This window comes from Octodon degus, unplaced genomic scaffold, assembly GCF_000260255.1.
Source record: "Octodon degus isolate 3935 unplaced genomic scaffold, OctDeg1.0 scaffold00127, whole genome shotgun sequence".
NCBI lineage: Eukaryota > Metazoa > Chordata > Mammalia > Rodentia > Octodontidae > Octodon > Octodon degus.
The window spans coordinates 7,200,594-7,215,918 of record NW_004524703.1 but is presented as its reverse complement, the minus strand read 5'-3'; the positions used below and the strand labels follow the sequence as shown (position 1 = coordinate 7,215,918).

Sequence of the window (15,325 nt, the reverse complement as noted above, 5' to 3'; positions counted from 1 at the left end):
ATCATGTCCATATCTTATACAGCAATTATCCACTAGGAAGAAAGTATGCAATGTGTTAATTATTGAAACTGTCCTACCAATTTGGTTTGAAACTGTCTCATTGCTATTCGTTTCTCAATAAAATTATGGGAAAAATAAATAAAATTTCATTGGTATTGGTATGGTTGCTTATGCACAAATATTTTATGATTATCCACATAAATTTTTTTAAAAACAGAGTTCCTTAATCAAACTTTTCATCATAGACAAAACTGATGGGAAGATTTTTCAATTCATCTCAAGCTGCAGCCAAAAATTTTACCACAACGAAGCAAAATAATAAATAAAGTAAGACACAAATCTCAGAAGGGTTATGTCATAGAATTTTAGTGCAGTAGTGGGACTTAATGGAGACTGGTGAACATGCTTTTACTTTATAGCTGAGAAACACTGAAACCCAGAGAAGCAAGTACATCAAGTTCTCCAAGTATCTCACCATCCATTCAAAATAGCAACCCACCAGTTGATGCTGTGGCTTAACTATCATTTGTCTGCATCAAAACTCATGCAGAAACTTGGTCCCAATATGCAGTGCTGACTGTTGGTGGGGCCGGCCTTTAGGAGGCTTTGGGTGATGAGGGACCCAGGAACATAAACAGATATTCTTTCAGGGAACTAGCTTAGATCTCTCCAGCCTGGCTTCATTCTCTCAGAGACTGGATTAGTTACCACTGAGTGGTTGTTTCAAACCAAGTTCAGTTTTCTGGGCTTAGTCTCTTGCTGCTTCTCTCATGGTGTTATAGTGCCTACCCCGAGGCCATCATCAGACATCTGTGCCAGCAGGGGATCTTGGGCCTCCAGAACTGTGAGCTAAATCAGTCTGTTTTCTTAGCAAATTACTCAGCCTTAAGTCTTTTGTTACAGCAAAGCAAAATGGACTAAGACAGTTGAGAATTCTTATGCACCAGCCCTGGGGATGAACATCCCAGGATGAATAAGTTATACTTAGAAGAACCCACTGTCTTTCTTGAGGTTGAAACTAGGAACATATCTCAATCCTAGAGCAAAAGTTTCTGCTCCCTAAGAAGGGATGCTGTTGAAACAGCCTTCCCTCTCTTTGGGGCATTGAGAGAGAATGCTATTTAGGACAAATGTTCTATTAGCAAATACTCACCAACCCCCAAAACTCTGAGGATTGAGGTTCTCTGAATGGAATTATTTAAACACAGGTAAACTAACAACTCTGAAATAAAGATAAAAGAAACTAATTATTTTCAATGTCATACAAGTGACATGGTTTTCTCACATCTCCACATGACTTTGAATGCTTTCTCCTACATTTCAAGCCACTGCAAAATTATCTATGCCCCAGAGCATAAAAATGTGGTGCATAAATCAAAACAAGTCAGTTTTTTTTCTCCTGTGCTGTTGCAGAAATATCAATTTGCCACATCATTTAGCAGCAAAGAAAGCTCCAGATGGGATCAGGGGAAGCATGAGCAATGAGCCTGATAACTTGGGGGGAAAAATTGGAATTTCTGATCAAATTGAATTTATCCTAGGTCAGGGGACTACGTTAACATTTATAAAGTGTGAGGTTAGAAGAACTGCCCCCCTTCTCTCTGCTGTAGTTTCAGTTTCTATTTCAATTGTATTCACTACTAATTCTCTCCCATAACTGACCTCCTTGGGCTACACTGGCACTGCCACTCTCAACTTGCTTCCTCTCATTTGTTTTCAAACTCATCAATGACTTCCCTTGCCAGGGCAAAATGAAGCCTCTTTAGCTATCTTGGTAAGCACAAACCTAAGTTTTTTAACTGAACAACAGAATTTCATGCACACATACTATTGGAGGACGCAGCTGCAGGAAGCTATTTGTCTCTATGGAAAAATCCTTAGGCTAGGATCCAAGAAAGCCAGGTTCTAGATACATGTTTGATGTAAGATCTAAATTATTCATCCCTGAGCCTCCACTCTCAGTCACCCTGAACAGTGAGGAATGGAGCAATGACACTGCCAAAGCAAAGCACTTTTTTCCTAGGTATGACCATTCTCTGCCTCCCACCTATATATTATTTATTTCTTTTGCAAGTTTATCCATCTCTCTATCATTTAGCTTTTATCATTCATCCATCAGATCTAGATCAGCCTCCTTCCATACCATCTATGTAACCCCACTCAAACATCAACTGAAACTCTAGCTCCACTTCTTCATACCTTTAATTCAATGTCATCAGCCTCACTCCACTCTGAGGACCAAACCCTGCCTATGTGTATCATGCAGTATGCCATTTGATTATAAAATGTCTCACTTTCGTGGGGTTATTTTTACTCCTAATTTCTTCATTGTTTTTTGCCTTGATACTTGTATAACCCTTAAATTTCTTCTCTAAAATATCAAAAATCTTAGTTCCTTTCCTCAGTTACCTCTGATCTGAGGGAAAGCCAGTGAGTTTCCATTTTCTTATATAAAAATAAGAAATCCTTAAAATTTCTCCCCACTCTAAGAATCCATAGTTCTAAGATTTTATTTACTATTCAGAAATTTACATTTATTATTTTTGTTTTATTATTGGTCCTTTCAATTGCTAGCACAATTAAAACATAGTAAATAGATGTTTATTCCAGGAGAAAGTCTGACAGGTCTCAGTGACATAATTTTGTGAGGAAGTAGCCAGAACTTCAAGGGTTAAAAATTAGGTGTCTTGAAAATGTTCCTTAATGACTTGGACTCTGCTGGAAAGCTGAGGACTAGAAGTCTCTCTAACCTTAAGCAGGGCAGATGACAAAAACACAGCTCAGTATTTATTGAAAGCAAAGCAAAAGCCTTTCTAAAAATCCACGCTGAAAATTTCTCATTGCAACCATCAAGAAGCATTTATCTTAGCTCCGAAGGGCAGCCTTCCTTAAATGAAAGGAAACGGATGGCATGTCGCATGCCAGCCCGACAGCCCAACGTGATGGAAGCAGCAACGAAATGACCAGCAGTTCCAGTTTGCAATTAGAAAGAAAGGGGTGAGATCTCATAATCCTGGCATGTTCCTCATTTTCTGCTTGAGGAAAAAATAGAGGGTACTTACGAGAACTGTCCTTTGTTATTAAAGTGAGATGATTGCTTCAGCCCTTCCAAAATGCTTTGTAATATTAATTTTTCACTAATGACATTTTTAATATACTCTATGATAAATTGCCACCACAGTCTTGCTCTCAGCAGTGTGGATGTGTGGGACTGTAATAAGCGTGACCCCAGTCTCACATGCAGATTGGAGCCATTCATTACCCAATGCTGGGGCCAATGCGCATCTGTGGTCCACAGGCAGATTTCTCCAGCTGTTACCTAATTTTGTCCTTGCAGCTATTTGCATCAATTCTGAATATCTATGCACGATAGCCTACTTTGGCAGGTAAGGAAATAAGGAGGAGTTGTGTGCTGTCCACCAGAGAATATCAGATGAGGACCACAGCCAGCTCCCAGGGAGCCTCAGAAAAGCACACTACACATGACCTTTTAAATATGTGGCTCCCTCAATCACCAACAGCAGCCAGGAAGCTTACTGTCCATAGGCTTTCACTGCCAAGGGAGGCACCTTGCCTTATATATTTTGTCAAGACTGATGCCTCTGTAAAACTAGAGTTTTGATGTTTACCAGAAAAAGAAAAAGCACAGCCTTGAATAGATTCTTTTGCTCTGAATTTTTGCTGTTACATCTCTCTAAGACTAAGACAAAAGAAAAAGCAGTGTAAGATATAAGTGAAAGAGAATTTTGGAAAACTGCCAGATCATATGCACTGATAAAATATGAGCCCTGGCTATTCTTATGGGAAAAGTATAGAAACATTTGAAATCAGTTTGTGATTTCATCATTTTATTCACTCATTTATTCATTCATTAATAAGTGTCCATTGCTAGACATAGGCAATATATGTGATCAACTATGGCTCAAAGAGCAATAAGAGACCAAGTCTGTTTACTGCTATATGCTGAGCCTAGCAGTATGTGACAGTGTTTTTAGCGAAGGAAACATGGAGAGCAACGAAATTCAGACAGGAGAGAGCTATGTTTTCTACCAAGTATCCAAGTATCTGAGGATCTTAGAAAATATTGGAGCAAGAGTAGGTGCTCATGAATGTTATTTGTTTGTACACATAGAAGAATAACTGTGCTTTATTAAGAGCACTGAATACACTATATTGCTTGAGTAGTTCATGTTTACACTGCATAAATATATCTTACCATAAAAAATTTTATGATTCTATTGATATTCACTTAGGAGAAAATGAACACAGAAGTTACTCGTTATGTTTTTGTCTGAGTACAAATGTGCTTTGACAAAATCATTTAAATAGTCCTATTAGAGGAAGTTGTAAAGAAGATAAAAGAGTCTAGTTTTTTTTCTGTTTGTTTTTTTTTTTTTATTTTTGTCTTTGTCTTTTGGAGTTATTCAAGATCTTTTATTTTTCTTATTACCAGATGCTGGATTCCAGGAAGGTGACTGCCCCCCATGCGGAATGCAGGGCAGCAAGTGGCAGAGGCTGAAGGGCACTGAGTTAGAAAGTATATTTCTTACACTCAAAGAACATACAGTCACAGGGATCTAGCTAGAGGTTGGGGCAGTGAAGATGTCCAGAAATTCAGGCCCTTAAGGAAGAACCATTCGAGTCCTCAAGAGGCACAGCCTCCCCTTCCCTGGGCTGGCCTGGCCTGGCCTGGCTAGAGAAGTCTCCACAGTCATGCTTCAATTAGGTTCTGCAAAGAATAAAATTAAGTGAAATAAATACAAAGAATACAACTGGGAAAAAAACTACTAAGAAAAATAGGAGAATATTGTAGAAGAAAAAAATAGGCAACAGCACAGGGGCGGCAGAGGTCAGGGTAGGGTTAAGAACCTGCAGAGACTGGACACTGCATGAGAGGAAAGAGGCTACATGGGGTACATAGGCAGCAGTTTGATGGCAGAGGATTTAGGTGGCCATGCCAAGAAGACTAGATCTTACACTGAAAATAATGGGATGTTTCCCCTGCTGACAGCATGTCCCCAAATGTTGTATAAGGGAGTACAATTTATAGGAGGTAGGGCCTGGTGGAAGGAAGTTAGGCCACTTCAAAGGTGGGCCATTGAAGGGGTAACTGAGACCCCAGTTGATTCCACTCTCCCTCTTTTCCTCCTGGCTCCATGAGGTAAGGAGCTTAGCTCCACCACATATTCCCTGCCAGGATGCTTCCCCATCAGCCCCAAGCAACAGGGCCACACAGTCAGTCTTCTGAATCCATAATGCAAAATATATCTTTCCTCCTTCTAAGTTGATTATCTAAGTTCTATTTTGCCACAGCAACAGAAGCTAACATTCTAGGTAAACAAAAGCACAAGTGGGTAGCAGGTATGTGTAGGCCTTGCAAAACAGCCCCACGTCAGGGCTACAGCCCATGAAATGATGGTTGTCAGGTGAAAGAGTCTAGAGTTTAGGCATAGAGAATGGCACAGCACGTGACACACTGACACTTTTTAATACTATATGTGGCATGTACCCCATTTAGGGGAGAGTCGATGAGAGCTAATGTTTTTCATAACATGGTCTAGGTCAGAACACCATGTCAGTAGTTTCACAGTAGCTTCATGTGTACGTATGTATCCATGCCAGAATCAGGCTGGCTTTCTCCACTGAAGCACAGAAAATCCTACGGAAGTGCTAAAGACACACTGGCAGCCAGAAAATCAATTTTTTTAAATGAAGCTTTTAATAAAAGATTTTTTTAAAAAGAAGCATTATTCAGACTTCAGCCATCCAACAAATACTTTCTGTGTCTGAGTCAAAAGGGCAGCACAAAGGGGATCATGACCTGTCAGTTTCTTACAGTCCAGAAGGGGAGTGGGCCCTGAGTTGTAGCTGCCCCAAGAAGAGCACAGATGGAGAGCTAGAAATTAAGGCTGAGAAGGGATGACCTCCAGCTGGGACCATGAAGCTCTCTGTGGATAGGAGGCCTGCAGAGCTATTAGGTGGAGGTGTTTCAACCAGAGTAGGATCAGGTTCACCTGGAAGGCCCTGCCACTAGAGTGCTGTGCCCTGTGCTCAGAGTTTCCAGTTTAGTAGACCTGGACTGGGGCCCAAAATCTGCTTGTCTAATATGTCCTCAGATAATGCTGATGCAACTGATGGTTCAACAACATTTCCAGAATCTGTGTACCAAGGTAAAGTCAGTAACTGAGCCCATAGAGTTTAGGTTGTGGGCATCCCACAGTGAAGGAATCATGAACTTCACAGTGCATGCTTAGAAAAGAAAGGCTATGTATGCACTTGTTACCTCAAGTCAAGGTAGGACATGAGGTGCATTCTACAAAATCCATCAGACACACCAACCTGAGGGTATTAATTATTCAACTCACTCTTAGTTGAAAGCAATTGCACTAGAACATAACAGTTTTCAGCATAAGGCAGTGATCATTCCTCCTGAGTCTTTTATCCCTGAACTACCCTAGCTCTTGGATCTCCCTACTCTATGAACTCAAGCAGCCCTTCACTGATAAAGAACCAACCCATTCACTCATGAAGTACACAGCAGAGCCCTTCCCTCTAATTGAAAATGAGATACAAAATCTCTTTAGTTGAATCAAAACCAGGTTGGGAATTTTCACAAGGAAATGTATACTATTTTCAGAAGGCAAATGATCCTTTTAAAAAATGTCCAGTCTGGGGTATGGGGTGATAGCTCAGAAGTCTACAGGCCTGCCTGGCAAGTGAAAAGACCTGGGCTCAGTCTCCGGCACTGCATGCCATGCCAGCCCCAGAACCAGGCATGGTAGTGCATTCCTATAATCCCAGTGCTGGAGAGGCTGAGACAGGAGAGTCACTACAAGTTCAAGCTATGTAGTGAGACCCTGTAGCAAATGAATGATTAAAAAAAATTAAATGTCCAGTCTGAACAAATATTAACTTGGCTGAAATAAGTTTACAGTAGTCTGTGAGATATGACAGGATGAATTGTACTCCCTCAACACAAACACATGAAGCTATGTTGAATTTCTAGATCCCAGTACCTGAGAATATGGCCTTATTTGGAAACAGGGTCTTTAGAAAGTAATCAAGTAAAAAGAGATCATCTGGGTGGGCCTTAAGCCTATGTAACTATATCCTTACAATAAAGGAAATAGGGACATAGGAACAGACACACATAGAGGGAAGAGAATGGGAAAGTGCCTTGCAACGTGTGAGATTGAAGATTGAAGACATGGATTCATCCGTGAGCCCAGGAGCACAAACACAATGAAGAGCTCTCCCTGCATGCTTCTCAGTGACCATACCTTGCTTCCTTCTTGGTCTCAAGCTTTTCAGCTCCACAGTTGTGAGACCATGTGTTTCCATTGTTTTGCTTCACCCTGTCCATGGTACTTTGTTAGAGAATCCCTAGTACATTGAACTATGAAAATAATTCCACACACACTCATCACATTTGCCATTTTAAATAGCATATCCTCTGTCCTACTAGATGGTCTTTACAACCAAGGCAGTGACCCTCATTCATTCTCAAACCACAGCTACATGAAAAGATGTGTTTGGTATTGTTTGGGACACATGGTAGAGAAGGATAGTTTTCTAGAGCCCCGTATATTTTGGATCACATATAATAAAATCATGGTTACTACTCACATACAAGTAAAAGGCCAATGAATGTTGACACCTGCTAATCCCAGGCCTGCCCAGCTCCCAATCAAACTGGTCGTTAATTTTGTTCTTTGTGCCCACATTTCATGCTCTACAGTGGAGGAGTAGTTTACACGAGCTTGAAAAAAATCATAAGTGAGCAAGGCCAAAACCAGGGACCACTTGCCATATTTATACAAGCTATAAAATGAGTTACTTGAAATCAATAAAATGAGAATTTTCCTCTTGTTAGTATTTTAAAAGTCAGAATTAGGAGCTACGACAATTATATGCTTTGATGAGCATAAAGAGATGTTGAGAGAGACCCTACTGGTTTACAGTGCTTAGAATTTATTGTCACCTGCTAAGACCACATGTTCAGCCATGCAGCATAGATAGCAAAGATCAGGACCTGCCCTGAAGCAGATGCACATAACTAGGGTGCTGTGCATGAAAAGAGAGATGTCCTGTACAGTCCAGAAGATTCATCACCAGCTTATCATTAGATGTTGATCCCACGATCCCAAAGAAAAGGGGACAGGGAGGGGGGAGGCAGAATGGGAGGGGAGAGGGAAAGAGCATGATATACTGCTGAAAGTCCAAAACACTATTCAGCTGGACCCCATTCTGCCTGAGGGAAGAATCATTCCTAACATGATTGACTGTGAACAAAGAAAGGGAGGAAGCAGGAGAGGAGAGAAAAAATCAGAAAAATGTTCTGTGTAGCTAGCAGAACAGCCTTTCAGAGTGGGTTTTGGGGACCTGAGCAGAGAGAGAAAGAATTGAAAGGAGAGACATGTGATGGAACCTATCACCTCACAATTAACTCTAGGTGATGCTCCATTCTTGCATCTTGCAAAGGAAAGCCTTGGAAACCCTTGCAGTATGGCAAGTTTGGTATCTTCCTGCAGAAGAAAAGGGCCTGATTTCTACCACATGCTGAGATTAGTGGGCTGCTCCTTCTTTGCTTAATTACTGATTAGCATGCACAGTGGTCTAATTGGTTCTCCATGTTTGGAGGTAATTTTGATTGTTGCTTTTTCACACTTGAAGAGTGATTCCTGGAGCCTTGTTCTCCTGGAACCACCTCCTCCAGTTAGGAATGCTGCTCCAGGGATAGGAGGGCAACCACAAAAAGTGTCGCAACCTGAAGAGTCACCCCCCCAAAATCCAGGAAGTATTCTGTGACAGCTCCTATACTACTGAACTGCAATTGATCTTCAGAGAAAGCTCCAGGCACACCTACACTTTACTAAGGTTGACACCCGTAAAGTTAGTTTAGCTATGTCCTTGTTCTGTGTGGAAGTTTTCCAATGTGAGTGTGCAATGATGGAATGTGATTTTTGGACATCTATTTGACTTTGTCTAGTGGCACAGGCTACTCTTGTTCTCCCCCCAGAAAAGGATCCTGAATGGTTGGATCCGTGGGTGAGAAATGGCAGTGCAGCCTTCTACATAGAACTTCTAAGCACTTTCATAAGTGACAGTGGGTATCATAAGTCTGCCTATGACATATATCCAGTGATCATGGCAGTGATTATTGGAGTAAGTCTCTACAAGTTATGTAACTTCACAATTTGATTGTAATGGTATTAAAATGAGTTTTACATGGCCAGGTGGTTCTGATACGAGATAAAGACTAGCACTCACCCTTCCAAATGCAGAAGATGGTGAGCTGTTATAATAGGAGATAGGCTACTTTATCTGTTAACCTTGGGGCCTCTTGAGGACACATTTTCACTGCATGTTCTTAATCTGGATTTGAGTGATGAAGTAAAATAACCATGTCCTTGAACAATAAGGCCCAGGAGCAAACATGAAGTCACCAGACTTGAACCCCATGGGATTACCTTATCACGCAGCCTTGGGAGTCCAGGTGATTGTTATTATGCTGGCTATGCTTCCCTGCAGGCTTCTATCATGGCAGAGCCCCGAGACCAGGCTGCTTCCCTCACCCCCCACAGATGCAGTGGGTGTTGGCACCTGTTTTCTCTCACGCCCATCACACCTTCATGCCCAGGCAGGTCTTGTTGACAGTAACAACGTAGTGAGTGGCTATCAGGCATCAAGCACTGTGAGAAGCACTGTGCATACCTTACACTAGCTACCAATAACCTCCTAGTTGTGCTAACATCTCCCACTTAGCCAGTCCACAATATGCCTCCAGGTATTGGCAAAATTCTCACACCTCTCCATTTCCCCACTACTTTATAAAGCAGCACTCATAAGTCAGAAGACTGCATTTTTAACTCCTGAGACATCTTATAAGAGTCTGCTCCACATATTCTTTGTTATCCACACAATCACATGTATATTTACCTAAAGGAAAATAACCTAAGGGCTATGAGTTTACCATAAAAAGACTCTGGACAAGTGAACTTTTGAAACTACACTTTCGAGGCCTGTGGCCACTGGACCACGCACTGACAAAGGTTGATCCACTCTGTACTCAGGATGCAAGGATGAGTAAAACAGCATTTGTCCTCAAGTGCTTCTAGTAGGGAAACTGAATAAGGAAGTTGTTACAATTTAGAGTGGTTAATCCTGTGCACAAATAATGGGATGTGATCTGCACCATCCCCACCGTGAACTCCTAACCCAGGAAGCCAATTCCCACTTGCGAGGGGAGGCTACCCATTCCCGGGGTTTGTCACCACATGGTTAAAGGCACTATTCTATTTCTCTGGAGACACAGCTATGTGTTTGCTTTCACTAAAGAGAATCAGAGATCCCTGGTAACCACAATCAGTGCTTCAGCTAGTACTTTTAGTTCATAACGGAAAGCTTTTCAAAGAATAAATGTCAGGGTAAGTACAATCAGATAGCCACCTCGGGACACTGGTGGGAGACCATGGAAGCTGATTTCTAGACTCTTGTCTCACTTCTATTCATCCCTAAATTCCTCAGGAATGCCCAGCAGCCTTGTCAATGCTGAGCTGAAAGAGCAAGCACCTCAGGTCCTACAACAAAACACAGACAAAAGTGTGGAAAGTGAGCAAATAATAAACCTCAGTGCCTTCATGAAAATGCCCAAAATACAGGAAAACACTAACATGTTTAGGTGCAAAAGCCACAGGACAGCTAATATGGGGACTTGGTGTCCTATCCACATTTCCCACTCGGTCCTGGTAAGATATCCAGTAGGACAACTGTGGCAACTAAGACTTTGGAATTTGTCAAGAAGAGATTTCTGTCCTGAAATTCTCAGGAGCAGAAGTGAATGTAGTTCATCTTTTCCTAAGAATAAGGTAAAAATCTTTCTGAGTTTACATGTCAGCAACCAATTATTCAGTGACTTTTCCTGGAAGTTTAGAACAGGAGAAAGGATACTAACTCTCACCCAAAAATGTTGGCTGAGCCCTGGTGGCCTTGCCAAGCTCTACTGTGGCTGCATGATTTAGAATATGTCCCTTAAACCTCAAAAACACTGCAGCCAGGAAATATTTCCATTTTACCAAAAGAAAACTAATGTTCTGAGAAGTAATAACTGAATCTCATCACTGCAGATGGCAGAGCTGGGATTCACACCCAAACATGCCAATTTCTAGAAGAAGGGCTGAAGTCAGGAAAATAGTGCCACAAAAAGTGAACCAATAAAGTCTGGGTTACCTAAAAAAAACTGCACTTTCTCTAGGCTCCAAAGACCCCATGAGTTGTGCAAGCTAATGTGGCACAGCTGCGGCCTGTGCCCTGAGAGTGGAAGAGCCTGGAAAAACTGCCTGCAGAAGTAGTTTGCTCGCAAGCATTAAAGGTACACACCTGAAAGCAAGCCTCATCTCTGTATATAAGAAATTCTGGAGCTAGGAAAGAGTGGCTCTGGGTGAGGAGGACGACTCGCCACCGGCCAGGGCTCCTCCTGACAGAATGTGGCTAATGCAGCGCTTCTTGCTGTGCTTCTTCTTGTCACTTGCCCTCAGTGGTCAGCATACACTGGGGGCTCCCAGTGAGCCTGGTGTGCTCCACTGTGGGCAGCAGAGTTTTCAGTTCATGGTTAAGTCTCTCCGCAAGGACAAGATGATGCCCGTGTTTGTAGTTTGGGGTAGGTTTGTCCACTACTGGTTTAGCCAAGAAAAGCTTCTGCTGCTGAGAGCTGCTATTCAGCTTCCCACCTTGTTGCTTTCCCCCTTGAAGGAGCTCTGTAGCTTCTGTTTGCAGGCTAGTCTGAGACAGACCTACCACTGAAGCTGTCTGTCATCAAGTTTCCCTTATGAATAGTTTCACTGGATTTAGTGGCCTGGCTAGCTGTCCGTCCCCGGCACTGGTAACCAGGATGACTGACCACTTGTACTTTTGACCTTCCCTTTCTGCAGATAATCAAGGGCTGCCACACAGGCTGTTGAACAATTCAAAGTGTGGCATGTGGATAAAGGAGGACCCTAGTGGCTCAGTGACATTGGAAGCCAACTACAGTGGCTGCTACGTCAAGGTGTGGGTAAGTAGGACTCCGTCTCTAGCAACACTGAGACCTTGCTCCCAGCAGCCAGGCTGACTTCCCAGGGCTGCTTCTCCAGGACTTCCACTACATCCTGCCAGTTGGGGTGGAAGGAGTGGATGCAGCTGGATATACACCACTGCTGAAGAAGAGGCTCCTCAAGTGTCCTGTGAATCATCCAGGTAACCGTTGGAGGCTTCAGGCTCTCGGTGAGTGCAGCTGTCTTAGAGGGACCCTCAGGCCTCTGACTTGTTCTGCTGTGACACGTGACATTCAGAAAAGAGTGGTTCTCAGTGTAGCCATTGCTCTGCTTGTTTCTCCCCTCAATACTACCAGCTGCCATAAGGATTAGCACTATTCCTTGCAATCAGCCTGCTGTAGCCACCCCTACTTGCAGTGCTGGAGTTCTAACAAGAATTAACCCAGGAGTAGGAGCTCTCAGCACTGAGGAGGGCAGAAAAGGCAGCTGAGCTAGCAAGGAGACTTGGCTCTATTTTCTAGGCTAGGATGCAAATCTCCTGCCTCTCAGCTGGGGCTTCTTGATCTAGGGGAATTTTCAGAGAGGATGATGCCTACCTTATACCAGAAAATCTTGCTTGGTGATCTAAGTGCCAACCTCACAGTGAAAACAGATTTGAATCTGGAATTCTTACTGCCCAGCTGCTCAAAACTGTCTGCATGGGTGAGATTGATGAATTGAAAGTCACAGGCCACCACAGGCCAGACCTGCATTTCGTAAAGTGAAGGTAACTGAAGTTACCTGAAGATCACCTGGGTCTGAGCTAAAGTTTGAGAAGGGTCCTTGTGAGAAGAAAAGTAAGTAGCCCCACTAATTGTACTAGTCTTGTAGGTATCCCTCCCTTCAAAAAAGAAAGGAAAATCCCCACATTTCAGGATCACCTTATAAAGCTACTTTAATTTTCCCTAGCCTTCTAAGATTGAATCTCCAGCATGTAATGTGGCCAGACTTTGCAAACATCTGTCTGAACTTCTCAGTCTCTGTAACAAAAACTCCTACTAAGCTTGAGCTACTCTTCCCTTCTCCACACCCAGCCCAACATCCTCCAGGTGCTGACCTGTGCCACTCTGTGCCCGTGGAGGACAGATTACCATGTGTATCTTCTCCGGCTTCTCAAGGAGACTGTGAAGAGCTGGGCTGCTGCTTCAGCCCTGCAGGAGGAGCCAGTTCCTGTTATTATGGGAACACAGGTGTGTTGTGTTGACTGAGCCAGCTAAAGAAAACCCCAGTTACTCCTTGTGAAGTTACTCCTTGTGAAACTGAGAGGAAAATAGTGGCTCAGAGCATATATTAAGCAATTAGAGCCTCACATAGAAGCAATGTGTCTCAGAACTTTTGGACCCGACAGACTAAAGCTTCCTCCAGCCTTTCCTTTCTGTGCTCCCACATCATAGACACAGGGCAACCAATACTCAGTGACTTCAAGAAACTTCAGTCTATATGCCAGGCACCTTCTAAGTGATATAAACCTTTTTCCCCTTAGAATACCAGCTTTAGAGTAAACAGAACTTTATTCCAAGAACCCCACTTTCCATGGGGCCTAAATCATGTTTGAAGGTTTTGGAATGTGAATAATTACCCCTAAATGAGCAATTATATGCCACATTCCTAGGCCCAAATTCTAAGATAAATCAAGTGCTACTCTCCCTGCTCCCTAAGTGAGACTGAGTAGAAGTGAATCCTTTTCCTTGGGTTACAGTAGGTGTAAGGGTAAGACTGTCAGGTGCTGGTTCTGAGCCTTGGGTAAGCAGTACGCAGCTGAGCCTGTTCCTGTGCTTACCAGTGGGAATACCAATAGGTGTGGCCTGGAGGGAGGGGGTTACAACAACTAAGTCATTGGACTTCTGTCCACTGACCTAATCATGGAGTGATGAGCTGCCCCTTGCTCCTCTGGTGTTGTAGTGACCTCACATTGTAGCCAAGAGGGCCACTTCTCCATTGCTGTGTCCCGTGAAGTGGTGTCTCCTCCGCTACGTTTGGATTCTGTGCACCTGGTCCTCGGGAACGGCAGTGGGTGTGAGCCTGTGATGGTAACCCCTGCCTTCATCCTATTCCAGTTTCCATTTACTTCCTGTGGAACCACAAGCTGGGTGAGCAGGACAGGCTGCCTTGGGATTTTGTATCTGGTTCTGGAGGGCAGGTGGGATGATCCTAGTATCCTGTCCCAGAGGGGAGTTCCAACACCTGCTCAGTACGTAGGGCATTCTCTAGGGCAGAACACCCTGAGAAATGCTGAGAAATCTGGAATTTGTCCTGTGCCTTCAACTGAGACCATCCCAGCTGTGATTCAGTTGCCATTCTCCTCCATTTAGCAGGGAGAACAGGAAACAGATTCTTCGCCCTGCTGCATTTGGGAAATTGGCAGAGCAGCAAACTGCTTTGTCCAGCACTCTATGCGCTTCCTCATTCCTTAACAGTAAGGCAAGGCAATAATTGACCACTGCTCTTGCTCTCAGCTTTGCTCAGGGAATGGGAAATGTCTCCCACAGTAGTGTCCCCGAGATCCAAGTCAAGGTAGATGCAGACAAGTGGCATCTGACCAGTGGGAATGAGTGACTCTCCTTTTCCCACCCCCGTAGGTCACTGGAGACCTGACAGTGTATGAAAATGAGTTAATTGCCAATAGGGATGTGAAAAGTTGGGATCATGGCTCAATCACTCGTGACAGCATCTTCAGGTAACATCTTAACCTGGCTCTGTGAGGCCAGAATGACTCTCCTTCCTCTGTAAAGCCAGAGTACTAGGGTAAGCCTTGACTCCACTGAGCAGTGGAGAATCTGGGCACAGCCTCAGTTTCCCAACCTTTCTGAACTTCACTTGAGCCTAGAGCTGCCACTAGCTTGATCTCAGCCTCACACCAGCCTGGACTTCTGCTCGTCCACCCAAGTGGGCTTCTGTTGAACACCTTGGCACTCTGTCTTCTGCAGCCATGGTTTGTGCTCTATCCAAAAGAATCCCTCTGAGACCTCACTGTGGCCATATTTCACACTTATTTTTTCCTTTTCTTTGCATCACTAAAGCACCCAGTGTGATTAGAACTCTCAGGGCCATGGTGAGACCAATCCTGTGCCCCTGCTACCCCGATGGACGTTGTTCCTAGCTGACTGTTCCCCCAACCTGCTTCCTCTTCTGGATCTAGCTCCTCATCACCACCTTGCCTTGTTCTAGATCATGTGATCCCTCCCTCCCATACCTCTACAGGGTCCCTGCTGTCTCCTTATCAAGTCACCTGCAAAAGGTTCCCTCAGCTACTT

At 43.5% G+C, this 15,325-nt stretch overlaps 1 protein-coding gene across 1 annotated transcript in view; it reads left to right on the top strand.

Moving 5' to 3' along the window:
* The first annotated feature begins 11,484 nt into the window (after positions 1 to 11,484).
* Positions 11,485 to 15,325, top strand: part of Zp4 (zona pellucida glycoprotein 4) — a 6,782-nt gene continuing 2,941 nt past the window's right edge. Inside the window, exons 1-6 of the mRNA XM_023700885.1 lie at positions 11,485 to 11,659; positions 11,931 to 12,052; positions 12,132 to 12,221; positions 13,075 to 13,261; positions 13,974 to 14,161; positions 14,651 to 14,748. Of these exons, the coding sequence (XP_023556653.1) occupies positions 11,485 to 11,659; positions 11,931 to 12,052; positions 12,132 to 12,221; positions 13,075 to 13,261; positions 13,974 to 14,161; positions 14,651 to 14,748 (860 nt within the window). The remainder of the gene's footprint in view (positions 11,660 to 11,930; positions 12,053 to 12,131; positions 12,222 to 13,074; positions 13,262 to 13,973; positions 14,162 to 14,650; positions 14,749 to 15,325) is intronic.